The 25,905-nt window shown below is 50.3% G+C and overlaps 3 protein-coding genes and 1 long non-coding RNA gene across 8 annotated transcripts in view; 2 read left to right on the plus strand and 2 right to left on the minus strand.

Annotated features, from left to right (window-relative positions):
* Positions 1-178: 178 nt before the first annotated feature.
* Positions 179-9,933, plus strand: Rrnad1 (ribosomal RNA adenine dimethylase domain containing 1). Of its 4 annotated transcripts, none has more exons than XM_013508205.1 (8): positions 179-437; positions 5,127-5,251; positions 5,411-5,603; positions 5,950-6,141; positions 6,483-6,620; positions 7,402-7,889; positions 9,114-9,298; positions 9,639-9,933. In XM_013508205.1, the coding sequence occupies exons 1-8, from the start codon at positions 327-329 to the stop codon at positions 9,758-9,760; spliced, it is 1,554 nt and encodes a 517-aa protein (XP_013363659.1). In that variant the 5' UTR covers positions 179-326; the 3' UTR covers positions 9,761-9,933. The 4 variants fall into 4 exon arrangements, with proteins under 4 accessions (XP_013363659.1, XP_013363661.1, XP_005411753.1 ...); XM_005411696.2 differs by having other exon boundaries at positions 308-437; positions 6,079-6,141; XM_013508206.1 differs by lacking the exon at positions 179-437 and adding an exon at positions 445-532.
* Positions 9,934-10,209: 276 nt separating this feature from the next.
* Mrpl24 (mitochondrial ribosomal protein L24) lies at positions 10,210-14,500 on the minus strand. Its single transcript, XM_005411699.2, has 6 exons — positions 14,275-14,500; positions 11,444-11,682; positions 11,262-11,357; positions 10,954-11,057; positions 10,544-10,674; positions 10,210-10,433 (listed from the first exon to the last, which is right to left on the minus strand). Exons 2-6 carry the CDS (start codon positions 11,624-11,626, stop codon positions 10,297-10,299), a joined length of 651 nt encoding a protein of 216 aa, XP_005411756.1. The 5' UTR covers positions 11,627-11,682; positions 14,275-14,500; the 3' UTR covers positions 10,210-10,296.
* A 1,311-nt stretch (positions 14,501-15,811) lies between these two features.
* Hdgf (hepatoma-derived growth factor) overlaps positions 15,812-25,905 on the minus strand; it is an 11,238-nt gene continuing 1,144 nt past the window's right edge. The window contains exons 1-6 of one of the 2 annotated variants that reach the window (XM_005411700.1): positions 25,722-25,899; positions 18,897-18,973; positions 18,612-18,750; positions 17,827-18,012; positions 17,212-17,432; positions 15,812-17,075 (exon numbers count right to left, since the gene is read on the minus strand). In XM_005411700.1, coding sequence (XP_005411757.1) covers positions 17,069-17,075; positions 17,212-17,432; positions 17,827-18,012; positions 18,612-18,750; positions 18,897-18,973; positions 25,722-25,808 — 717 coding nt within the window. In that variant the 5' untranslated portion in view covers positions 25,809-25,899 and the 3' untranslated portion in view covers positions 15,812-17,068. Of the gene's footprint in view, positions 17,076-17,211; positions 17,433-17,826; positions 18,013-18,611; positions 18,751-18,896; positions 18,974-25,721; positions 25,900-25,905 lie in introns of those variants that run through there. The other variant, XM_005411701.2, reaches the window with a different exon arrangement.
* On the plus strand, positions 22,510-25,568 carry LOC102008894. Its single transcript, XR_264881.1, has 2 exons — positions 22,510-23,076; positions 23,951-25,568. It is a non-coding gene; the product is annotated as an uncharacterized LOC102008894 (long non-coding RNA).

The following is a 25,905-nucleotide window of genomic DNA, read 5'->3' on the forward strand; positions in this document are numbered from 1 at the left end:
AATTTGGCCCGCCCTGTCTTCGGACCGGCGCCACCTTGCGTCTCTGTGACGTCACTGCGCTGTCACTGCCCTCAGTGACTCGGACGCCGGCACCTGTGGACTGTAGGCTCCGCGACTTGTAACCTCAAACCAGGTTGCTGGCGCGCCTACTGTGGTATTTTCAGTCCGGAGTATGGTTTCCCACCAAGGCAGCATCGGGGACCGGGCTTAGAACTTTCCGTTCTGCTGAAGGAGCTGAGCCCAACCCGGGTCCTGCGTGGTACTTACCCTGGATCCCACCCAGCTCACCGCGTCCTCGCTCCCCGTGCCACCGGTTGGAACTCGGGATGCCGGGCGTCTCCGCCCGGAGCCTCTCCCTCGAGGAGCGGAGGCAGCTAGCTGTGAACCTCACCCGTGTCCTGGCACTGTACCGTTCCATTCTGGACGCCTACATCATCGTGAGGCCACAGGGTCGTGGGCGGGCTGCTTCTTCTGGTCGTGTGGTTGCCTGGGTGCTCGTGACAGGGAATTTACCATTGATCTTTCTTGAGTTGTAAGTCATTCCAGAAGAAAAGTTAAAAAGAGGGTGATTCCCTTTTTCCGCTAATAGGTTGTTTTCTAACTTTCTCAGAACCTAAGGTAATACAAGCATGGTATGTTTGTTTTGAGACAGGGTTTCGATACGCAGTTCAGCCTGGCCTTGAACTTACTGTGTAGCCCAGGCTGGCCTCGAACTCGCTGTGATCCTTCTGCCGCAGCTTCCTGGATGCGGGGATCATAGGCGTGCACCTCCACGCCTGGCCAAAACATGGACTTTTGAGTTGTACTGCGGTTAACATAGAATTCTCCTAGGACTATATGAGGTGTTCCAGTAAAACACATGTTGATTCATTCTAACTCACTTTATTTTTTTGTGGACAGTTTAGTTTTAGAATCAGAGTGGAATCTTGCCTCCTCTACTGTGTTAATAGGTGTCCCCCCGCTTCATTCCAGTCCCCAGTTTCAACTATAAAATGGATCCCTATCTGAAGGATCATTGCTAATAAATGAGATAATGTATAAATGGCTGAATTATTCAGGTTGAATTATTGCGATTGAAGTATTCAGATCCCATACCCAGAAACTACCCTCGATTCAGCTCTTTCTTTCATGCATCCGCAGTCCAGTTCCTCAAGTCCTCTTGGCTTTACCCTCATACTAGACCCCAGATTTATTCGTCTTAACCTCCAATGCGTAGATTTTTTTTCTTTCTTTCTTTTTTTTTTTTTGGTACTGGGAATCGAATTCAGGACCTTGCACTTGCCAGGCAGGTACTTGTGCCGCTGAGCTATATCCCCAGCCCTTTAATCTCCATTGCTACCTCCGTGGGCCAAGCCTCCATCATCTTCCCTAAATTACTTACTCTCTGTTTACTGATGCCTGTCTGTAACCAGTGTTTCTCTGAGCAGCCAGATTGACGTCTTTCAAACATAAATCTTTTTATTTATTTATTTATATTTTTTTCAAACGTAAATCTTGTCACCTTATTATGACACTTCATTGCTTCCTAGGTGCTTTGATGAAATGCTAACTCCTTACTATATTGTTTATGTAGCCCTGCATAATGGGAGCTCTGCTGCTTCCTCATCCACATCAAATTTCATTTTCTTCCCACATTCACTCTGCCGTATTTATGCTGGTCTGATTTCTGTCCAAAAATATGGGAGGTGTCTGAGCCTTTGCATTTGTTGATCTGTCTGGAATAATCTTTCTCCACTGAAAGGCAATAGAGCAGATCAGTTAAGAGCAAGGATTCCTGATAAAATAGGTTTCACTTTCAAGCTCTTCTATTTTCTAGCTTTTTGAATTGGGCAGGTTAGTCAATTGCTGTCTTAGTTTTATCTGTAAAATGGAGGCTCAAAATAGAACCTATCTCATAGAGTTGTTTATTAAGTGTATTCATACATGTCAGATGTTTCCAACAGTGCCTGGCATAGAAAGTATTATGTGAATATTTGCTATTGCTCATAGTGTGTGTGTGTGTGTGTGTGTGTGTGTGAGAGAGAGAGAGAGAGAGAGAGAGAGAGAGAGACACTAAGGATTCAACGAAGAGCCTTCATGCTAAGCTAGTTAAATCTGTCGCCCTTTTTGTCTATATTTTTTATTTTTATTAGTACATGTTAGAAATGCATAATGATTACAATCATCATGGGGAGTTGGTACATGTATATATCTTAATTCTTCACTACATCCCTCTTTCTTCCATTTCTTGGTCCCCTTCCCATTTACTAAAGAGCTAACTCTTTGTTTCCTATTAGTCTGCCTTATTTTACTCTTTATTTATACATTGGGTTTCTCATGTAGAAGAAACCATGTGATATTTAAACTTGTGTATGAAGTTTATTTCATTTTTAACATTATGGTCTCAAAGTGCATCCATTTTCCTACAAAGGACTCAAATTTATCCTTCTTTGTAGCAGAGTAGTACTCCATTGTGTATAAATACCACATTTTTTTATCCATTCATCTGTTGATAGACATATATAGTCTGCTTCCAAGATTTAGCAATTATGAATCATGCTGCTATAAACATGGGTTTACATGTATCACTTTAATGTTTTTAATTCTTGGAAACATACCAGAAACAGGAGCTGTCATCCCATTTTCTGACATCCTCTCGATCTCCTTTTTTAGAGTACCTTAGTTTTTGTTATAGATGTCATTCACTTCATTAGGTTAATTCCTAAGTATTTAATTTTTCTTAAAGCTGTTGTGAATGATGTTTTCTTAAGTTCTTTCTTGGTAGGTACAGGAATCCTATTGTGTTTTTGTTGTTTTTTTGAGACAGGGTCTCACATTGTAGTTTGGGCTCACCCTGAACTCTCTATGTAGCCCATTCTAGCCTTGAATTCATGGGGATCCTCCTTCCTTACCCTCCCCAGTGCTGGGATTACAGGCGTGCGCCATCACACCTGGCTGGAGTCCTACTGATTTTTGTGTGTTGATGTTGTTTCCTGTTACCTTGCTGAATTTGTTAAGTTCTAGAAGTCATGGTGGAATTTTTTGGGTCTTCTATTTAAAGGATCATGTCATCCATGAACAAAGATAGTTTGACTTCTTCCTTTCCTATAAGTATCCCCTTTCGTTCTCTTGTCTGATTGTGCTGGCTAAAGTTTTAAGTACTGTATTGAATGGGAGTGGTGATAGTGGACATCCTTGTTTCGTTCCTGATTGTAAAGGACAGGCTTTCATTTTTCCTCATTAAATATGATGTGGTTTTTTTTGTTGTTGTTTTAAATTTATTTTAAAAATAAGGAAAACATTAACAGACATACATTTACAAAATAGCATAAGAAAAATACAAACAATACAGAGTTACAGAGTAGTAGGAAATTAACAGTGGTTGTTGTATTACGTATTGATATCTTCCAAGTGGTTTCTCAGGGAAACAAATAGAGACATGCAGGATTGATCAAACAAATAATCATTAACTGTTCCTTTCAGTAAAACAATAGAGCAACTATGTTAGCTCTCCTGTATATACATATAAATATGATGTTGATAGTAGGTTTATCATAAGTGGCTTTTTTTTTTTTTTTTAGACAGGGTCTCAGTATATAGTTCAGGCTGGTCTTGAACTCACTATATAGTCCAGGCTGGCCTCAAACTTGAGATGAACCTCCTGCTTTAGTCTGCTGAGTGCTGGGATTACAGGCATGCACCACCATGCCTGGCTTCTTCAGGGTTTTGTTTTGTTTTTTGTTTTTGAGACAGTCTCATCATATAGCCTAGGCTAGTCTCAAACTTGTGGCAGTTTGGCTGTGATCGCCCTCCTGAGTGCTAGGATTACAAGTGTGTGCCACCACGCCTGGTTTGTCTTTTCTTTTGTCTTTTCTTTTTTTTTTTTCTTTTGAATTTTCTTTACATGACTGATTCCTGTTCATCATCCAAGTCTTAACTAGTGTAAGTTCCTCAGCCAAGTCTTCCCTTACCACCCTATCTGAAGTAGTTCTCTAATAAACTCTGTATTACATAACTTTCCTAAGCGTTATATTGTCAGTGGTATTTGATGTTAGCTGAAATGATTTTATTATGATTATTATTTTGCATAGCTGAGGATCAAATTCAGGGCCTCACACACACTGGGAAAGCACTCTACCAGCACTACTACATCCCCAGCACATGAATTTTTTTTTAAATGTAAACTCTTGCAGGTATCTGTAAGATCAAGGGTCTTGTTTCTCTGAATCACTATTGTATCTCCTAAGCTGAGAATAGAGATTGGTGTAAAACCAAAACAAAGCCCCAGAACTTATGATGAGTAAATGAATGATTAAAAATAAATGTGTGTCAGCCAGACGTAGTGGTGTACACTTGTAATCCCAGCACTTGGGAGGCTGAGGCAGGAGAATCACAAGTTTGAGGCTAGCCTGGGCTACGTGGTGAGTTCAAGGTCAGACTGGACTATATAGCAAGACCCTGTCTCAAAAAAACAAAGCAATAGCCAGCATGGTGGTACATGTGCTGTAATCCTAGCACTTGGGAGGCTGAAGCAGGAGGATTACCATGAGTTCGAGATCAGCCTGGGCTACATAGTGAGTTCAAGGTCATCCTGAACTACATAGTGAGACTCTGTCTCAAATATATACATGTACATGTATACATATATGTATATACGTATGTGTGTGTCTGGCACATAAAATGGCAGGTTACAAAAATGATAATGTGCTAATACCGTGTATCAGTCACTATGGTAGTATTAGGAATGCGTATGTGAAGAAGACACCATTCCCTACCCTAAAGAAATTCAGTTGAAGCCAGGTACACACACCTGTAGTCCCAGCTGCTGCAGAGGCTATGGCAGAAATATCTGAGTTTGAGGTCAGCCTGGGTACACATAGACCCCATCTCCTTACGACACCCACAAAAAGTGGAGAGAACTGACACAAGTAAGTGGGGACATCGTTACAATGAAAGATGTCCAGGATGTAGTCTGGATTCTGAGAAGCAGAGGTTAGCCCCTGGAAGACAGGAGAGGAAAGAGTGGGCTTGGGAGGAGAGCTGTCTCAAGAGGCAGAGGTACCTGCTGGGTGGGGTGGGGCAGGCAGGGAAGACTGGGCATGGTAACAGGTAGTGTCCTATTGATTGCATCTCCATTTCTTCTGCAGGAGTTTTTCACAGACAACCTGTGGGGCACACTCCCTTGCTCGTGGCAGAAAGCGCTGGATGGACTGGAGCCACCTGAGCTGGCCTCACAGCTCCTGGGGATGCCTGGAGAAGGGGAGGTGGTCAGGTATGGGGTAGAAAGGCCCTGTTCCAGGGAGCTCAAGGCACTGGGCTCTGCAGAGACACTACCTACTGTTTCCTAAGGTCTCCCTGGGTCCCGATTAGGAACTGGGGAACTCAAGACATGATGCGACTATTCACTGTGGCCTGGGCTGGTTCATCTCAGGTACAGGTCGGTGTGGCCACTCACTCTGCTGGCCCTGAAGTCCACAGCCTACGCCCTGACTTTTACCCGGACACCCAGCTTTCAGACGCCCTCTGAGTTCCTAGAGAACCCCAGCCAGAGCTCCAGACTGACAGCTCCCTTCCGGAAACATGTCAGGCCTAAGAAGCAGCATGAGATCCGCAGGCTGGGAGAGGTGAGGAGATGGCTGGAGTATGAACAGTGACTGGGAACCCAGGAGTTGAACCAGGGGGTTACAAAAATGTGTGCCCTGCACTTCATATACAGAACCAGAGGCCCTAGAAGCTTCTCTTCTCAACAGACACTATAATCCTACCTGGATGCTGGGTAGCTTTTTCTCCATCCTTTTGCTGGATTGATTGGCAACTGTGTCTGAATCATTCTTAGTCCCATTCTTACATCACCATGGTCTGCTTTGGCTTCACAGAGGGCTCTTGTTCTGTAGGGGAGACTGAGTCACTAACGTGAGTGCCCTAAACATGGGCAGGGTATCCACACTCGTCCTCCACTCTGGTTTCCAGACCTTTGTGTCTCTTGTGGCTCCCTCTGTCCATCTTCCTCCACCATCTTTGGCTCCTGTACTCTCATGGATGTTTGCTCCAGGAATGAAGAGCCAGTGGCCAAGAGACCCTTACTCCCTCCTCTTTCAGTTGGTGAAGAAGCTGAGTAACCTCACTGGCTGCACTCAGGTTGTGGATGTGGGTTCGGGCCAGGTGAGCAGACCCCTCCCATACTGTCTTTTTGAGCCATGAGACTAAAACGGCAGGAGGGCAGATATCAGGCCTCAGGCTGAGGGAGGCAGGTTCTGAGAAGTGGCGGAGGGGCTGAGGATTTAGCTCAGCTGCACAGAGCCTGCCTGGCAAGCGCAAGGTCATGAGTTCGATTCCCGGTACCGGAAAAAACAAAACAAAACAAAAAAAGAAGTGGCGGAAACAAGCAGCAAGAATTTCAGTTTCTGTGGCTCCTGGGACCCAGGTGTCCAGGCCACTGATAGGATGGGTAATGTGGACAGAACTCTGAGCAGGAATGACTGTCCTCCCTCTCATGACTTTAGGGACATCTTTCCCGTTTCATGTCTCTGGGGCTGGGGCTGTTGGTGAAGAGCATTGAAGGGGATCAGAGACTGGTGGAGCGAGCACAGCGCTTGGACCAGGAGCTTCTGCAGGCTCTGGAAAAGAAGAGGAACCCACAGGTAGGGCAGCTCCACTGCAGGAGCAGTGACCAATTGGCTTAGTTCCTGCTCTGCTGTTTCTCAGCTTGAGATGGTGTGCTTCCTGTTTCTGCTGCCTCTTCCCGGAGATCCCCTTGCACTAAAGCCTTCCCACACTTCAGAGGCACTTTTGAGTTACAGAATGCTCTCCACACCAGTGTGTTCTTTTCACAGTAGCCTATAAGGCGACCATATGTCATCATAATCATTATTGGCTGGGTGTGGAACAATGAGGCTGAACCAGGAGGGCTGCTACAAGTTTGAGGCCAGCCTGGACTACATAGTTCAAGGCCAGCCTGACCAACATAGCAAGACCCTGTCTCAAAAAACAAACTAAAAATCATTATTGTAGGGGGTGCTGGGGATTGAACCAGCAAATGCTGTATGCTGAGCTACGTCCTTGGTCCTCAGCCAGGCAACAGACACATTATCCAAGAAGAAAATTTGGGGGTGAGGTGTAGCTCAGTGTTAGAGTACTCACCCAGCCCTGAGGCTCTGGGTTTGACCCCCAACACTGCCCAAAGTAATAACAGAGGGGAAGAAAAAAAGGAAAGGATAACTGGGGTCTGAGAGAGGAAAAGATTTGCAAAGTCAACAACAGTGGACCCAGTTTCTCCCATCTCCTGATTATGGGCCAGCGGCTCTCAGTGTCCCAGCCTCTCTCCCTATTCCTCCTTCAGAAGTACAGAGCATAGGTCCCTTCCTGCACCTGAGGTGGCCCAAGGACAGATTTTCTCAGTTTTGTCCTTTCCTGCCTCTACAGGTGGTCCCAAGGGGCCCTCACCATTGCCCCCACCATGTGGTTCAGTGGGTTGACCCTACAACCCTGTGTGAAGAACTTCTGCTTCCCCTGGAGAAGCCACAGCACGGTGGTGGCACTCGCTTGCTGCTGACAGGTCTCCACGCCTGTGGGGACCTGAGTGTCGCCTTGCTGAGGCACTTCTGCTGCTGTCCTGAGGTGGCAGCTCTTGCCTCAGTGGGCTGCTGCTACATGAAGCTCAGTGAGCCTGGTGGCTACCCGCTGAGTCAGTGGGTGGCGGGGCTGCCTGGTTGTGAACTGCCCTACAGGCTCCGGGAGGGGGCCTGCCATGCCCTGGAGGACTATGCTGAGCGGCTGCAGAAAGCTGGCCCAGGCCTCCGAACCCACTGCTACCGTGCAGCGCTGGAAACCGTCATCCGACATGCCCGGCCTGAGCTCCGTCGCCCAGGCGTACAGGGGATCCCCAGGGTCCATGAGCTCAAGATTGAAGAGTGAGGTTGGAGGGGGGATCTCCAACTAGCTGCCTGACTCCCTGCCCACCCATTGTTAGTGTGTCCATAGAAAATCTGTACCTAGAGGAGTGGATTCTCTGATGCGGGCAACCTGTCCAAATGTCTTTGAAAGTTGTTCTTAGCCAGGTGTAGTGCTACACACCTGTGATCCCAGCCACATGGGAGGATGAGGCAGGAAAATCAAAGCCAGTTTGGACAATTTAGTGAGACCCTGCCTGAAAAAGAAATGGGAAGTTAGCTCAGTTTGAGACTCCAGGTTCAATCCCCAGTCCTGCAACAAGAAAGTTCTACCATATCAGGAGACTATCAAAGATACGTGATTATTTTACCTGCAGTGCTGGGACTCAGACCCAGGGCTTCATGCATGCTAGGAAAGCACCCTACAACTAAACTATACCCCAAGCCAAATATAAGGTTTTTAAACATTAAAAATGTGGCCAAGGGGCCAAGGATATAGCTTAGTGGCAAAACGCCTGCTGGGCATGCATAAGGTCATGAGTTTGATTCCTGGTACCAAAAAAAAAAAAAAAAAAAAAAAAGGCCAAATAACTGAGAAAAACTGAAAATAAATTTTTTTGATCACTTTGCCATTAGACAGTTTCCAGCAAGAGAAACCTTTGTGTACCAGGCCAGGCACCGGGGTACATGCCCCCATAGTTCCAGCTATTTGAGAGCTGAGCCAGGAGGATCAGTTGAGCCCAGGAATTTGGGCCACCATGAGTAACATTGTGGTTTACCTATTTGGTTTTTTTTTTTTTTTTTTTTTTTTTCCAGTAATGGGGACTGAACCCAGAACCTTGTCCTGAGGTATATCTGTAGCCCTTTTTTATTTTTTGAGACAAGGTCTTACTAAATTGCCCAGACTGGCATTGAATTTGTGATCCTCTTGCCTCAGCCTCCCAGGTAGCTAGGATTACAGGTATTCCCTCCATTATCATGAGACTGTGACTCTTAAAAAAGTACAGTTCAGCTGGTTGTGGTGCCACATACCTATACTTCCAGCACTCTGGAAGCTGAGGCAGGATTACCATGAGTTCAAGGCCAGCCTGAGCTACATGGTAAGACCCTGTCTCAGAAAACAGAAGGTGTATATTAGAGTAGCAAATCAAGCAAAGTTGGAGTCAAAGTAGAAACAGGCAAAGGTAAAAGTGGGATGTAGAGGTTCCTAAAACTCTACTAAGTGCCATCTGGCTGCCCCTACAGATATGTGCAGCAGGGGCTACAGCGAGTGGGGCTGGACCCCCAGCTGCCGCTGAACCTGGCTGCCCTTCAGGCTCATCAGGCCCAGGAGAACCGGGTGATGGCCTTCTTTAGCCTGGCTCTCCTGCTTGCCCCACTGGTGGAGACACTGATTCTGTTGGACCGGCTGCTTTACCTTCAGGAGCAAGGTGAGGGGAGAGGCTAAAGAGACTTCCTCCTTTAGTCACCAGCCTCACACCCACCAGACCCCATCATCACCTCATGGGGTGGGGGATTTGTTGAGGAATACGGATTTCCTACCACATCAGCCTCTGGTGGTGCTCCCCTCAGGTACTGTAAGCAAGAGTTCAGGCATACAGAACTCGCGTGGCATGAGGACAGCCGCAAGTCAGTGCCTCAGACATCCTCATTCCTTCTGGGGAGTCTGCCTGTGGGGGAAAGTAGTGGTGCCTGCAGCCCAGCAGAAAGTGCTGAGTGAGAGTCTGGCCCATGTGTCCCCTTTCTGATTAGCCCTACCTTTTCTTTCAGGGTTCTATGCTGAGCTCCTGCCCATCTTCAGCCCTGAACTGTCCCCCAGAAACCTGGTTCTGGTGGCCACCAAGATGCCCCTGGGTCAGGCCTTGTCTGCTCTGGAAACTGAAGACAGCTGACACAGCTCAAGGAAGAGGACATCGAAGACCCCATCTGAAACCACTAGGTGTAGGAGGGGCAGAGTGTACCTCCTCACCCAGAAAGCAGCATCCTACACCCTCCCTCTCCTGCCATGTGTTATATAATGCTGTATGAATGTTTCCTTTCAATTTATTAAAACCAGAAGACTTTATTTCCTGTTTCTAAGAAGTTCAGGAAAGGACAGATGCACATCTGCCCTGCAAGTGCAGTTGTCAGATGTCACTGCTTGATGCCCTCTTTACCTGGGGGTGGTACCTTCTGTTACTCAGAGGTCTCCATGGAGGGAATGGCTGTCCTTTTGGTTTCTTTCCATTCCATCCCCAGGAAGGCCACCTTCCATTTAGGTTGTACTACCACAAGGAAACTAGCTCAGGCCCCGGGGGGGTGGCACACTAGGTGCGGTGTCACTAGCAGACAGAAACACACAGGAGGACTCGAAGCACTTTATTAATATCTGAGGAACAGGTCCCTCTACCTTCACAGCTACGACAAGGGAGAAGCTGCTGTTTCAGGCTCAATACCAGTAGACTTTCTTGTGTCTCCTGGTTTCCTGGATCCCCATTGCCTCCATCACCTCTTCCTCCAGTGTCTTTAGACGAGGCACATACGTTCTTTCTAGGGCATCGTCCACAGATGTGTCTTTGGGGCCATCTGTTGAGGTGGAGAAGAGAGATGGCTGGGAGGATTTGCCAACTTATTTTAACACTCTTTCCTTCTCCTCATGCCACCCCTCCCTTTTGCTGCCCCTCACCCAGCCTCACCAATCCATGTTTCAGGGATGATGCCATCAGGTCTAGGAAATTCAGGTTTGGGGATAATTCTTCCTGATCTTGTAGAGACTCGAACTCGCTCTCCTCCCTCAGTGAATCTCCACTCAATCTCAGTGGGTTTCCTGGTAGATGCAAAAAGTGAGCCTGACCTAGATGCAGGACCCACTATCACATCCCATCCCAAAAGTGGAGTAGTGGTTAAAAGCACTAAAGTTACCTACCACCTTACTTCTCTACTTTTGTACTGGAGGTACTCATAAGGAGTCATGTCCAGGAGATGGACCCCTCAATTTCCAGAGCATCCAACTCACCATTCCACTGAAAAAATGGGACTGTCCACTCGTCTCGGGTCAAACCTTCATGGAGTGAGAAGCCCCCTAACCACAGCCCCAGGTGCTTGCCTGTCCATAGGATCCAGAAGTTTGACCTGGTTGTGGAGTAAGGGGGCTTCACTAGGAATCATGGTTCCGGGAGAATCCTTGGTCCTGCCAATGTAGCGGAAATGCTGTCCAAGAGAGGGAGTTATCAGAAAGCAAGGTGTGCGAAGGGGGCTTGCCCTTTGCTGCTTGCCACATTCAGTCCAAGCTGAAGAATAGGCTCACTAGTATAATCACCCTGTGAGCCAGGTTCCTGCCACTTTATGCTGCTCTTAATAGAGAGCGGCACACTGGACAAGCTTCTTGGGCGTCCTCTTCCACTCTCCACTTACTGTGTTCAGCCCCTCCAGGACCACCCAGTTTCGTTGCCGGATGACTTGAACCACTTTGCCCTGTTTCCCAGCATCCTTGCCTTCTAGGATCTCCACCTGTGAGAAGACACAAGGATCAGAGAAGTGGATCCTTGCCTGTGGGAGCCTCCCCATCACTCCATCCTCTTGTCTGAAGCTCTCACCATGTCCCCACAGAACAGGTGCCAATCTTCATCAGAGATGGGTTCCACAACTACTGGACGGCGCCGGACCCCTGGGCGGTTCATCCTCTTATCTCCCAGGGAGCCTGGGCGGTTCATTCCATAGCGGTGGTGGGGAGGCAGTGTGACCTTGGAGGCCAAGGCCAGCAGGGCAGAAAGACGCATAGCTGGAGGCTGTGAGAAATCTCACCAGTGATACTCAGAAGCTTTCCTTGTCAGCTCTGGGAGAGAGAAGCAAGGAGACTAAGAGCAAGGGAAGGCGCTTTTGTATTTCTTATTTCTGGGAATCAAGTTCATGGCCTTGCACTGAGCTATATCCTTGCTCTTTTTATGTTTGAGACATGATGTCATCAAGCTGCTCAGGCTGGCCTTCAACTTGTGATTGCCTACCTAACCTCCTGGACAGCTGGGGTTCCAGATGTTTGCCACTATACTGGCAAGAACTTTTTAACGACTTACCAGGCCAGTTACTTAAATACAAAATGACCAAAAATTGCATATTTTAAAATTTTTTATAAGATAACAAGAAATATAAAACTGACAATTATATCGAATTTATTCAGTGCAAGAATGGACTGGTTGAAATGATACCTGCCCAAGTGAGACACTTAGCATAGTCAAGTACATAAACATGCTGCCTGAGTGACACTCAGGGTAAACTCTTAAGTGGTTAAAGCACTTACTCTGTCTTAGTGGCCTCTTCTCTTTGAACCTCACGAGATTATACTACTTTCACGTTATACATGAGGAATTCATGCCCATGGTTGTAACACTATCATGTGTGGGAAATCAGCATTTAAATCTACATATATCTGACTTCAAAATCCAAAATATTCATTGAGTTTAGGGGCCATGGTATCTCTCTTCTCACTCCTGAATTCATTAGATCCCAGTAGAATTTGGCACACAGTAGGTACTTGAGAGTTATTTTTAAAAATTTAATTATTTAATTATTTATTTTTCCTGGTACTGGGAATCGAACTCACGACCTTGCGCTTGCCAGGCAGGCACTGTGCCGCTGAGCTAAATCCCCAGCCCCCACTTGAGAGTTGTTAAATGAGGATATAGCAGGATAGCAAGGAAATAGGCAATGGAACATAAACACCAGCATGGGGCCCAAAGGCAGGCAGTCCTAGAGCAAAATGAACACAGGTAGCCAGGATTATAAAAACTGGAGTTAAAATGTCCAAATCCCATACACAGGAAACAACCACTCCTCCCTATGCTGCTTTTCTATGGGAAAAAGACCTAGAACTAGACTTTAAGGTTATTCTGTCCTAAATTTCCCAATTAAGTATATGCTGTAAGCCTCCCAATTTTTTTCTTTTTTTGGAAACAGGTTCAAACTTCTGGTGACCCTCCTGCCTCAGCCTTTTGGAGTGTTGGATTACAGGCTTGGGCCACCGTGCCCAGCAGTTCCCAATTTTGGACAATGGAATGAATGAAGAGGGTAGTAAAAACTGGCAAAGATAAAATTAGTTTCAGTTTACTGAGAACTTATTACCTGCCAGGTGCCATCTAAATGCCTGGCCAGGTATAGCAGTGCAAGACTGTAATCCCAGCACTCTGAAGGCTGAGGCAGAAAGATCGATGCAAGTTCAAGGCCAGTTTGGAGTACACAGTGAGTTCAAAACCAACCTAAACTATGTGGTGAGATCCTGTCTCAAAACCAAAACAAAACAAAAAGCTTTTCTGTATCATCTCATTTAATCCTATTGACAAAGGATGAAGTTACCACTAACCTTGTTTTATAAATAAGGATGACCCTGCCTTCAACAGATGAACAAAGTGCACTATAATGGCACAGAGTCCAGGACTGGGGAGTCAGACCACCTGACTCCCTGCTGTAATCTGGTCTAGTCCCTACGCTGTCATTATCTTACAATTAACTTCTGAGCTTCACTTTCACCACCCATAACTCTGCTGGTATCATTTAAATCAATTTAAAAGTGTTAACAGTGCAAGGTATACAATAACATGAATAGTATTACCCTTTGGGGATAAAAATATTTTGACAGTCATATTTAGGGGAAGGAAACAAGAAACTAAAGCCCTTGTTCTGCAGGAGAGGGACTGTTTCCCTAAGTACTCCCACTCACATTCAACAAATGACTGCAAAACACTACTGTGTTTTGGTCTTCACTTTGCCCAGGAAGGCAGATGGTCAGGTCCAAGTACCATGAGGTCCTTTTTATACACAAGAAAACCAAAGCCCTGGAGCAGGGCGTGGTGGCGCACGCCTATAATCCCAGCACTCAGGAGGCTCAGGCAGGAGGATCATTGGGAGTTCGAGGCCAGCCTGAACTGCATAGTGAGACCCTGCCTTAAAAGACCAAAAAAACAAAAACAAACAAACAAAAAAAAAACAAAAAACCAAGGCCCTGAAAGCTGATACGACTTGCCCTGCGTCAGTGCTTGGTAGGAGTGGGGCCAATCTTTAAACCCAAGCCACTTGCGTGTATGCTGCAAGGAGACCCTTAACCCCAAGTCATTCTAGGTCTGTGGCTCAGGAAGGCGAACCCAGGAGCCAGCCCAGCCCAGGGCAGCTTCACGCCGCCTTACACCTTTCCCTTCTGCTTTCTCCACAATCTAGAGAGGCCGGCGTCCCTTCTGCAGTGGGACTTTCACTGCATGGTCTAGATGCGCCCTGGACTGCTATTGGCGTGGAACGTCTTTCCCTCAGGTCACGGCTCCAAAAGCTTCGCCCGCCAGCCTCCTCCAGGGTGCGCACCCGGCTCCCAGACATCACCCAGCTTTCTTCACCCACCCGCTCCAACTTTCTGGTGCCCAGAAACCCAACGGAGACAACTGACCCACAGACAGAGAAAAACGAGGCCCTTCCTGCCTCGGCTTGCCAACGAATCCCGGAGCTGTAGTATCTGTAAATGGAGCGGCCCTTAAGTCCCCCTCTGCAGTTCGGTAGGGCCTCCGCCTATCACCTTGCACATGGGTCCTCAACCCGCCCACTGAGCTTCTGGGAAATGTAGTCCAATTGCAAGGCGGAAATTCAGTCCCCAGGCTGGCTCCTCAGCATGCTGGGAGTTGGTGGAAACAGGAAGTTTGGTGGGAAATAGGCGAGCAAGAGAGCGTAAGAACGCAGTGAGCTATGTCGGGAACCGAAGGCGAAGCGGGATAGGCTGACGCGCCTGGCACATTCTGCGCATGCTCTGCGCGGAGGCCCATGGGAATTGTTGTTCGTAAGAGGGGATGGCTCCATTTTCTAGGTGGTTGTGAGACTGTTCCCTGGAAAGAGCCACCTTTCTGGGTGAGATTGCAGACGTTTCTGCCTTCCCCTTTTCTGCTGGATGGGGCCAGGGCAGATTTAAAAACCACCATCGGCTTTCTAGAGGAAGGGATGAGAGGTAGGCCCTTCCAGGGCCAATAGTCCAATCACAAAATGTCAGAATTGGAAGAAGTTTGAGATGATCAACTCGTGTTTCAAGTAACCTGGAGAATACTGAGAGGACCCCACCCTATCAACATATCCCCCCACCTCCAGCACCACCACCAGGAAGGGTGACAGGTATAGCTCTTGTGCCTCAATACCTCATCACTTAAGTGGCCTTCCGAGCAGCCAGCAGTCGGACTAGGGTCTGGTAGCAGCAGCATTAGCAGAGAAAGGGTTATCCTCTCTGATCTTTGGCCTGCCTTGGGAGCCCCTGGGAGTCAAAGGGGTTTCTATAGCCATCCCAAATAACCACTTCATGACTAGCTAGCCTATGGTTGTGGCAGATACTGGTACCTTCTTCCCACACCCCATTTCTTCTTTTTTTTTTTTTTTTGTTTGTTGTTTTTTTCTGGTACCAGGAATCGAACTCATGACCTCACGCTTGTGAGGCAAGCGCTGTGCCGCTGAGCTAAATCCCCAGCCCCCCCACACCCCATTTCTTCTCCAATTTTTTGGGGGGCGGGTAGTACTGAGGATTAAACTCTGGGCCTTTGCACTCTGCTACATTCTGACACTGCCCCTCCCCCATTTTTTCTTTTTTAACCCAGAATTGCTAAATTGCCAAAGCTAGGCTCAAACTTTTGTGATCTTCCTGCCTCAGCCTTTTAGAATGGTAGAATTTCAGGTGTGTACCACCACACCCAACCTTTTTTTAAAAACCCCTCACAGACCTCATGGGGGAAGAAGGTGTGTTAAACAGTGTGCAGACGAGGCAGAATGGATGGTATGGTTTATTCTAAGACTGCTCTCATTTACAGTTTTAGATTTCTAACGACCTGGGAATGGGGCAGACTGACACTTCAGCCTCAATCTGAGGTGATTAGGAAATCATTTGTATTCCCTTCTTCCACTTCCCTTCTTCAGTTAACCAATGTCCCCAAAGAATCAGTCAGAATCCAATATAGTAATCAACAGGTTTTATTTTCCTAGAACTGAATTCATCTATGGTTCTCAGAGCTAAACTTCCAAAGCTACAGTCAGCAATTTTTCATCAGAGCCCAAGGGAGAGGGGCAAGGATAAGAGACAGAGATGGAGCGGTGAGAAACCACTAGGAAGAGGCTGGGAGAGGGCACTCACTCTCTGTCCTCTCAGTGAGTTACAAACCAGATCTGGTGAAAACACCACGGGACCAGGGAGGGGTATGTGGATAGGAAGTGACACCAGAAGAAACACCGAAGCCCCAGCTACAAAAAGTCATCAAGCCCCACACAGAAGGGGAGCCTCCCAGTGCACCTCAGAAATGGGGGCAACATGGAGAAGGAGCAGAATAGGGAGCACACAAAGGGTAGGGGGCTTTAAAATTTTTTTTGTAATTTTCTTTTATTAAAAACATTTCCTAAAAAATGTATCTTTTCCTTTATGTCTGGGTGGTATATGTAACTAGGCTGGCCTCGAGTACTGTGGGAAAAGGGGACAGGGCAGGCAGGAGTTCCCCCAGGGTATCCCATCTCTGCCCCAGAGAGCTAAAGGGGGCAGATGGCTCAACACTCCTACCCATATGGGTAGAGCTGACCCTTCAGATCTCAAGTCTTTGGCCCAAACAACTTGAAAGCCCCAAATTCTTTTGATGATAAACTACAACTGCCAGAACCCCTGGAGCATCAGCAAAAGAACAGGTATTGTCAATCATCGAGGATTTATGAAACGGAGCCCTCCCCCACAGGCTGTCCCACTTTCCCTGAATCTGGGCAGCTGGGAAAAGAGGTGTGGGACTGGGGAACAGGAGGTCAGGACAATGCCTTCTTGCTCCCCCAACACCCCCAGCCTGAAGCCCACCCTATTTATGCTCCACTCCTTCTGCTCCTACCCAACACCACCAGAATCCCTACACGAGGGGAGGAGGGGGGTCAGGTGGGAAAAGCCAGCCCCGGACCACACAGAAGCCCTAGGAAACAGCTTCAAGCAGCATGGGACACAATAGCCTTGTCTCATCCCAGGGAGCTGAGTACATGGCCCTGACTCAGGTCACAGGTGTCGGGGACCCGGAAGTGAGCGCCAGATCAATCTCCAGGGGGTGGGCTTGCAGTGGGGGAAATGAGTGGAGGAGAGTGGGTTGTGTGGAAAAAAGGGTTCCCAGTTTGCAGGCCATGGCCAGTTTCCCCAGTAGCACCCAGACAGCAGCAGGAACGGGGCGGGGCTCCTCTTGAAACACTGGTGGCTACAGGCTGCAGGATGGTTGAAAGGAGAAGGGTTACTCAAATGACCAAGGCTGGCCTCCGGGAAAGCCCGCCCGCCTCCCGAGAAGGTGACCACAACAGGCCTTCTCTCCAAAGGTGGCTGCTGCCAAGAAGGAGCACTCACCTCTCACGATCTCTGATGCCCGGGGCCTCAGCATCCTCCTTGGGAGCCTCTTCCTCCTCCTCCTCTTCCTCAGGAGGAAGGCCCCGGCCGGAGCTGGGCTCAGAGGGGGTGCTGTTTTTCTCCCCCTCTGTGGGGACAGGCCTCTCACTCTCCAAGGTGGCTGCCTCCTTCTCCTCCCCTTCTGGATCTTCTGCCTCCTTTGGACGTTTAGGGGAGGAGTCCTAGGCAGGAGTGGCAGAGATAAGATGGGCTGAGACTACAGAAGGTAGGCACCAGGCGCCTATTTGTACCCCCACCCCAAGCTCCTCTTTCCTGGGCTTATTACAGCCAGTCAGTTCTTCTGCAGCCCCCTCATTTTTTTTTTTCTGAGACAGGGTCTCATTACCTAGGTCAAGCTGCCCTTGAACTCAGTGATCCTCCTGCCTCAGCCTTCTAAGTGCTGGGATTACAGGTATGCGCCACCACACCCAATCCACAGCCCCCTCTTAACTGCAATGCTTTCTTCTATACGTCTCTTCAGCTCTCAAAGACTGGAGACACCTCTCAGCTCGAGGGCTCCCTGAGGCAGAGCCCTGCTGCTGCAGGGGACCCTATCAATGCTTGGGGAGTCCTTACCTCCAGCAGGTCTCCTGCCCTCCTCTTCAGTGCCCCCTTCTCGTTCTTCTCCTTGGCTGGCTCATCGATGACCAGCTTCCCCTCCTCATCACTGCTGCCCTCCGCGTTTCCTTTCTTGTCACTGTCACCCTCTCTGGCTTCAGGCTCTGGCTCCGGCTCCTCTGAGCAGCTCTTTTTCTGAGAGGACTGTGGCAGAGATGGCAGAGGCTGAGTGGCACCAGCAGCTGCCATGCCGGGCCCCTCCCCCAATCCCCCCTCACTCACTCCTTCTTTTTCCCACCTCACCCCCACCCCCACCCCGGTGCCCAGTCTCACAAGTGATTTGAGACCCACCTCTGTCGGATTAGCCCCCGGGTAAACCCACTGGCCGGGCAGGCAGGGCTCTGTGCAGGAGGGGGGAGGGCTGGAGCAGGAGGCAAAACCTCGGGTCAACTTCTCCCAGAGGGAGCTGGGACCCTTTCCCCGCCAACCCCGCCCCCCACCCTCCCGCCTCATCCTGCCCGGCTCATGAGCACCTCCTCCTGGAAGCCTTCATGGGAGGAGGAAGGCCATGTCCTGCACTCACATTGGGCCCAAAAGGCCTGTCTCTACTTACCACTGCCATCTAATGTGGCCCTAACCACAGCTATAAACAGGGGAAACCCCATCCCCTCTTACAGGAAGCCCCTCCCCACACCCCAAAAGCCCTGATGCTCCAAGGGCTAAGCATCACCTGGAGGCCAGGGCTCCCGGAGCCCATGGCCATACTTGCTGTCCAGGGGCCTCTGGGGCACACGGCAGCTCACCTGGTAGCCGGAAGCCTTGACAGTAGGGTTGTTCTCGATCTCCCACAGCCCCTCGCTGAACCCTTTCCTCTTGTTAGGCTTGCCAAACTTCTCCTTGGACTCCTCGTAAGGGAAGAGGTCTTTGGGGCCCAGGAATGCCCTGGTGAGAGATGGGAGACTGTGCTCTCGAGCCCCTTGCTGCCCCTGGGCTGCACAGCCCAATACAGAGGGGCCACTGTCACCACCTCACCCCACAGAGGTCCTCCCGGGGCCCTCCCAGTCAGCACCTCACTGCCCCTCACTCACGTCTCGTGGGTCCCGAAGAAAAAGACTTGATATTTGTTGGCTGTGGATTTCACGGCAGCCTCAGGCATCTCATCAATCTGGGGTGAGATGAGGGAAGTGGGCATGAACCAGAGTTCTCAGGGCTTCAGTCAGAGGCAAAAGCACAGACCTCGAAAGCAGACAGCAGGTGCCCAGAGACCACCAGACTGGGTGGTGAACCCTTTTTAACATTGAACTTTGTTCAAATTAAGTCAGACATGAGTCGGGCGTGGTGGCGCACGCCTGTAATCCCAGCACTCAGGAGGCTGAGGCAGGAGGATCGTTGTGAGTTCGAGACCAGCCTGAGCTACAAAGTGAACTCAAGGCCAGCCTAAACTGCATAGCGAGACCCTGTCTCAAAAAGACAATAAATAAATAAGTCAGACATGAAACCTGAAGTCTTCTCCCTTGCTTTCAAAGCCAGACAAGCACCTTTCTCAGGATGTCCAGGCACCAGCCACATTTTTTGTTTGTTTTCTGAGACAAGGGCTTGCTACGGTATAGCCCAGGCTGGCCCCAAACTTGCAATCCTCCTGACTCAGCACTGACCAGAATAAAACCACAGCTCCAACTTCTTCTCTTTTTTCTCTTCTGCCCTACTACAATTTCCAAATGCTGATCCATACATTTCATGCCCTTTCAACCCCTCATGAGCACCTGGTCTATCTCTTCCCCACAACAGCAGGGTCTGAGTTTCCTCTGCCACCCTCAATTGTTAACCAGACAGCTTACTTTGCTTCCTCATTTGTAGAATAGAGGTGGCCTCTACATTTAGACCCCAACAGCATGGAGCTTATCCTACAAGCATGTGTGATCACTAAGCTGTCCCATGATGCCACTCTCCATTCTAGCCTCCCTGCCCCTTTGCATTTCTCAGCACCTGTAACTCCCTTTTTTTTTTTGCGGTACTGGGGATCGAACTCACAACCTTGCAATTGCCAGGCAGGCACTTACACCACTGAGCTATAACCCCAGCCCCTCAGCTGCTATAACTCCTGATCAGCCTCACAGCCTCCACTCTACCATCACTTCCTCCAGAATGAGTCCCCGCTTCCTGGCCTGGCCAGACCCCCAGGGAAACCTCTCTCCGGTCACCTTTCCCTCAGTTCCAATTTGACACTGATTTTTAATACTTGGTGGATGTTTGCGTGGACTACCGGGCTCTTACCCCCCCTCAAGGTCAGAGACCAAGCCTGCCTTTGTCTACAGCACACAATAGGTACACAATAAGTATTTGCAGAATGAACTTGTGAAACAGAGCAGACTAATCTGACTAAAGTGCAGGGATGAGGCTAAAGGGCTGCCTATTCAACATCAGCTCTAATAGCAGCCCCCAAAGCTTCTGAGAACACTTTGAAAAACACCAAAGTAGTCAAACTCTCTTGTTTTACAGATGAGGAAACTGAGACCAGAAAAGAAGTGATCTGACCAAAACAAAAGGGCAAGTTAGCAGGGGCCAGGTCTCGAGTAGAACTCCTGACTTCATCCCTTGCCAGGAGTCCTGGCCCAAGACCAGGGCTGTGGTGCAAATAGTGGGAGATGCAGAGGTCTGAGGTCAGGGAAAGGGAGGGCCAGTGGCCTAGTCAGCCCCTCCCAGATCAAGGCCTGGAAGCCAAGGTCAGGCTGCGCTGGGGGTGGGACTACAACTCCCAGCAACACTTGCAGCAGCCCCAGCAGCTTGGCTTCCAGCCGATGAGGCCAGGTGGCCATGTTGACTGGGGCTCCAGACAGAGACAGAGACAGACAGGCCAGGGCAGTGATTACAAGGAAAGAGACAGGGACAGAGGACCCGACTGGAGGTCTGGGGAGACAGAGAGGCTGAGTGGATGAGAATGAGCCCAGACACACCCAGGAACGGGGTGAGGCCCAGGCATGAATTCCAGGGGGATCTCTTCCCAGACTTGGGAGTCTCCAGGCTTTGGGCACCTCCCCGTTGCCCCCGTGGCCTCTGGGGACAGAGGTCCAGCCCCTCCCCCCAGGAAGACCCAGCACAAACTGGGCCCTCCCCACTACCAGGAGTCTGCTGGGGTGTGAGAGCAGGGGGTGGAAAGGCATGCAGCTCCCCCCACAAACAAGATCCTGGTTGTCATGACAACCCAACCCCGCCTCCAGGGCCACTCAGCAACTAGGAATGTGACCGCCCCTCCCCCAAGGCCCTCTATCTGGATTGGGGAGGAAGGGACACTAACACCCCAACCCCCAAGCTTGGAGTCTAGCACCTGGGTCCCCAGAAGTGCTGGAAACAGCTAGGGCTGGCGCACTGGTTGGGGGGGGATGTGCTCTCACAAAGCCAGCCCTTGGGGGAGGGGGGTAGAGGCTGGACAGGGCACCTGGTGCCTGTCACAGCTAGCTCCCAGCCCTCCTCTCAGAGGGGTAAGCAAAAACAAAATGAGGGCCTCCAGGGCTTAGAGATCCCAGGAGACAGGGATGGGACAATAATAGCTTAGGTCCTTCCTAGGCCTCCTGGATCTGCCCTAGCAGAGCCCAGCAGGGGTGGGGGCAAAAGGGCCTATGGCTGAGAGTGCAGTGAGGAACTTTGATCTTGGCATTCTCCGTGCCCACACCTGGGCCAGGGCATTAACATGTTCAGAGTAAATGTGAGATGAAAGAGAAACTGAGGCTCAGGAAGGGAATGGGGTGGGGGAAGGGTCAGAAATGAGACAGGTTTTCTGCAGGAAGGCTGACTGCAAAGCACCTGACTGCCCACCTTTCCACAGAATGCGTTAAGAGACAGGCAACTGAGCCTGAATGGTGGGGCACAGGACCTAGGAGGCCAGCAGCTGCCCAGCCCCAGGGGCAGGGAGAAATAAAAGAACGATGGGATTAAAAATAGAATGAGACACACCAGATACACCCGCCTTGCTGACTTCAGGCTACAGAAAGGATGGGCTAAGAGATAAGGGGCAGAGGATAGGGCAAGGACAGATAGGGATCTTTGAAAAAAGGGTCCTTCTACTTTCCCACCCAGACCTGGGGGAAGGGTGAAAGAGTGCTCCAACCTTTAGTACTGTGGGTTAAACCCAGGTCATTCCCACTTAGCTAAATCCCCAGCCCTTATTATTTCTTCTTAAAAAAATTTTTTTTTTAGGGTCTTGCTGGCCTTGAACTCACTATGTAGCCCAGGTTGGTCTTGAACTCAAGGTGATCCTCCTGCCTCAGCCTCGGGTGCTGGAATTACAGGCATTTGTCACCACACCCAGGCTTTTAAATTTATTTTGAGACAGGATCTCACTAAATTGCCAGACTTGGCTCCAACTTGCAATCAGAAGGATCTCCTCCAGTGGTGGGTTTATAAGCATGTGCAACCTAGCCTGGCCCTCTTTTTTCTTTTTTAAAAATTTTTTTATTTTTTTGTCTTTTTGAGACAGGGTCTCGCTATGCAGTTCAGGCTGGCCTTGAGCTCACTTTGTAGCCCAGGCTGGTCTCCAACTCGCAACAATCCTCCTATCTCAGTCTCTTGAGTGCCGGGATTACAGGCATGTACCACCATTCCCAGCCCTCTTTTCTTTTCTTTTTTTTTTGGTTTTTTGGTTTTTTTTCTCCGGTACCGGGAACCGAACTCACGACCTTGCGCTTGCCAGGCAGGCGCTTTTGCCGCTGAGCTAAATCCCCAGCACCCCCTCTTTTCTTTTAATGGGATTCCAACCACTCAAAAAGAGGAAGAGGGCTGTGGGTACAGCTCACAAGGTTTGTAAGGCCCTTGGGTCAATCCCCAACATTAGAAAGAGGTGTGGGGGAAAGTGATCCCCTCTGTAGGAGCACCTCCACTCCTGAAGCTTAAAGGAAATGTCTTTTCTCATACTTTGGAAGCAAAGGGTGGTTCTTCCTAGACAGGGAGAATATAAGGTGTCAGGGGAGCCCTAAACCCTAGTAGACATCTAACTTCCAGTTGGTGCCTTCACATCCAGGCTGTGATTCAGAACCAGTGAGTTAATGTTATGTGGGTCACAGTGGGACCCAGATGCAGGAGAGCCCACTGTAGCCCCTCTACCAGCTAACAGGAGAGGTGGCTCTCCGACCTCTTGGCCCTTGTAGGGATCCAGGCAGGTTTCTTCTTAGGCCCAGGCCCAGCTGCCTGAACACCCTCCTCTGCATATGAATGACACCCCATCCTGCAAGTCCTCCGAGATCTGCAGAGGGACCTGAAGTGTGCATATGTGAGGTGAGAGGGACTGAACTCTGCTCCCCTGGCCTCAGGCCACAAGCAGACCAGGGTCACTTCCCCAGCACTTGGGAAGGTAGAGGGAATGCTGAGCACATGCTGGCTGCCATCGGGTTCTGACCACCACACCCAGGGCTGGGCCGACCTGACCCAGGAACCGGAAAATCCAGGGCAGCAGGCGGTTAGACAGTTGGGGGCCGGGAACTGTGGCAATCCTAAGGGGTAGAGAAGAGAAGCAGGAAGGACAACGGAGGAAAGACAGTGAGGAAAGGCCTTGGGCTGCTCAGGACCTTTTCTGGGATTGTGAAACAGGAAAGAGTGAGAGGAGGAAGGAAGTGGGGGTGGTGGTGGTCCCTGAGTCTTTAAGTTTAACTGTTAAGTGCTTGGAGATGCCCCAGGAAGTTGGGCAGAAGGAGGAAGAGGAAAAGAAGGTTAAGATGGAGTCACACCATCTTTCCAGCCAGGTCCTCTGACCACGTGGCCCTTCAGGCTGTGCTCTCAAGCACTGCGTCCTTCCAGAATCACCTATGCTCCCCCGCAGCAGGGACCAAGGGAGGCAAGGTCCACAAGGTGGCCTGCATTGTGGCTGAGGATTCAGCCTACCCAGAGGGGTGCCCCTACTCCTCACCCATGTCACATGGGGCTGGGCCTCTCAGGCTGTGGCACTCAGGACTGAGAGCAGCCTAAGGAATGGTGAAGAGACTCAGCTTTGTTCCCTGCGGGTCCCAGGAGGAGGTGTCTGGGAAGTAACAGCCTTGAGTGCACCCCTCTTGCCAACTACCTTAGTCAAGAGACAGTAAGGAAAAGTGTAGGGCTTTATCTTGTTGAAATTCAAGCCTGACCTCCCCACCCCAACTCTAACTTTATCTAAAAGCTCCAGGCCTCAACTGAAGAGACTCTGCCTCCCCTCCTGTCCAGAAAGCCTCAAGGTGAAGAGAAGAAACACAGGGCACCCCAGGAGTCAGGCACTGCCTTCAATTAACAAGTCATCAAAAACCCCAGCGTCTTCCTGACAGTGATCACTCTGGTGTCTCTACCCTTTTCCTTTCTTCCCGACCCAGAACAGGTTCTCTGCAACCCTCATTCCTGCCAACACCTCCTCCCCATGGTTCAGCCCAGCCTCTGGACTTTGTCTCACCTCTGGAGGGAGAAGCGGTAGAGGTCCGAGCTCAGCTCTTGCCCTGCCCACCAGGGCCTTAGCATCGCGGCCAAGACGCCAGTTGCACCAAAAGGTACAGGGTAAAGTACAGGAGCGTTCATATGCCGCACATACATGCACATACGCAATGCTGCTTCCTCAGGCCCTCAGGAGCCCTGCTCCCTACACTTCTTACTTGATCCATATGAAAATTCCAGCGACAGAGGAACTCAAGGCATATGAGTTCAGGAACACATGAGTTCAGGAACACACCGCTCCCCAATAGGGAAAGAGTTGAGAAGAGTCTCTGGGATTTTTCTTACAGTGGCCAAGCAGGCCTGCCTAGGACCAAGGTGGGCCAGGGCAATTTCCTAGGCTTTCCTAGGCACAAGGCAGTGTTAGGCCAGATGAACAGCAGCAGCCTTACCCTGCAACCCAAAACCACGAGGCAGCCCTTTGCGCCTGCCCCTCCCTCCACCCCTTTCTACCCTTAGCTTTCCATCTACAGGAGTCCTACACTCCAGGGGGCTGAGTCATGCCTCTCCCAACACCAAAGGCCCCCTCTACACCAACTTTAGAGCAAGTGGCCAGAGGCACTGCTCCCTGAGACCTTTAGTCTACTCCACCAACCACACCACCACCCCTTTCCTAACCTATCTAGTCTTTGGGGAAAGCTGATGAACAACCAGCTCAGTGCCTGGGCCCCTCCCTCCCACCTGGCCAGGTGCTAAAGGACCTTCTGTTGGCGGGCTCAGCTCACCACATGGTGAGCCGAGAACGTTCTGGCGAGAGATACTGGGGGAGGGCCCTCAACTCGGGCTCCGCCACCCCCACTAAAGTGGTCTAGAGCAGGTTCCCACCCCCACGTGAAGCCCTGAGGTCCTCGGTGCCACTTTTGAGCGGCAGCATAAGGAGGACATTTTTGTGAAACTGAGGGAGACAGGTACTGGCACATAGTTTCCAGAACTGGTAGATCCCCTCTTCCACCACTCCAACCTCCTCCTCGACCCTCCCAACTTCAGACCTCGAACAGACGCCCCAAACCAAAGTTTTCTAGAAGCGCCCCGCCTCCACCCAGCCCTATGTGGGCTGGGATCCTTCGTAACCATTTGCCCAGGAAAAGGAGAGTCTAAAGTATGGGATGACGATCACTGGAGAAACTGGGGACCTCAAGGGGGGACCCGTGGCGCGGTGGGAGGAGTTACGCGGCCGGCCCGAACCAGTACCGCGCGCCCCGAGCCGCAACGAGAGTGGGGGTTGGGGGCGGCACCGAGCGCGGAGCCGGCCGGGGGGGATCCGCGCCTGGAGTCCGCGCAGCGCACGCGCCCGCCAGGTGCGCCCCCCGCCACCGCCACCGTTATGTAACCGGCTGGTGGGCTTAGGGCGGCGGGGAGCCGGGACCCCAGTGCCCTCCGCCCGCTCGCCAGTCCGCCCGCCAGTCCGCCCTGGCCCCCGGGCGTTACGCAACCCCAGCCTGTGGGGCCGGGGTGCGGGCCGCGCTGCTCACCCGGGCTGGCCAGTGCGGGTAGCCCTTCATCTTGGCGAACACCAGGTCCCCGCATTTGTACTCCTTCTGCCGATTGGATCTCGACATGGCGGGGCTCCGGGCGCCCCGGGCTCCGCGCCGGGCCGGGAAGCGTGAGCCTAAGTTTGAGCGGGCGGCGGTAGCGGTGGCGGCGCCGCTCCGCTCC

The sequence above is a fragment of the Chinchilla lanigera genome, unplaced genomic scaffold (assembly GCF_000276665.1).
Source record: "Chinchilla lanigera isolate Chin_1 unplaced genomic scaffold, ChiLan1.0 scaffold00144, whole genome shotgun sequence".
In the NCBI taxonomy this organism is placed as follows: domain Eukaryota; kingdom Metazoa; phylum Chordata; class Mammalia; order Rodentia; family Chinchillidae; genus Chinchilla; species Chinchilla lanigera.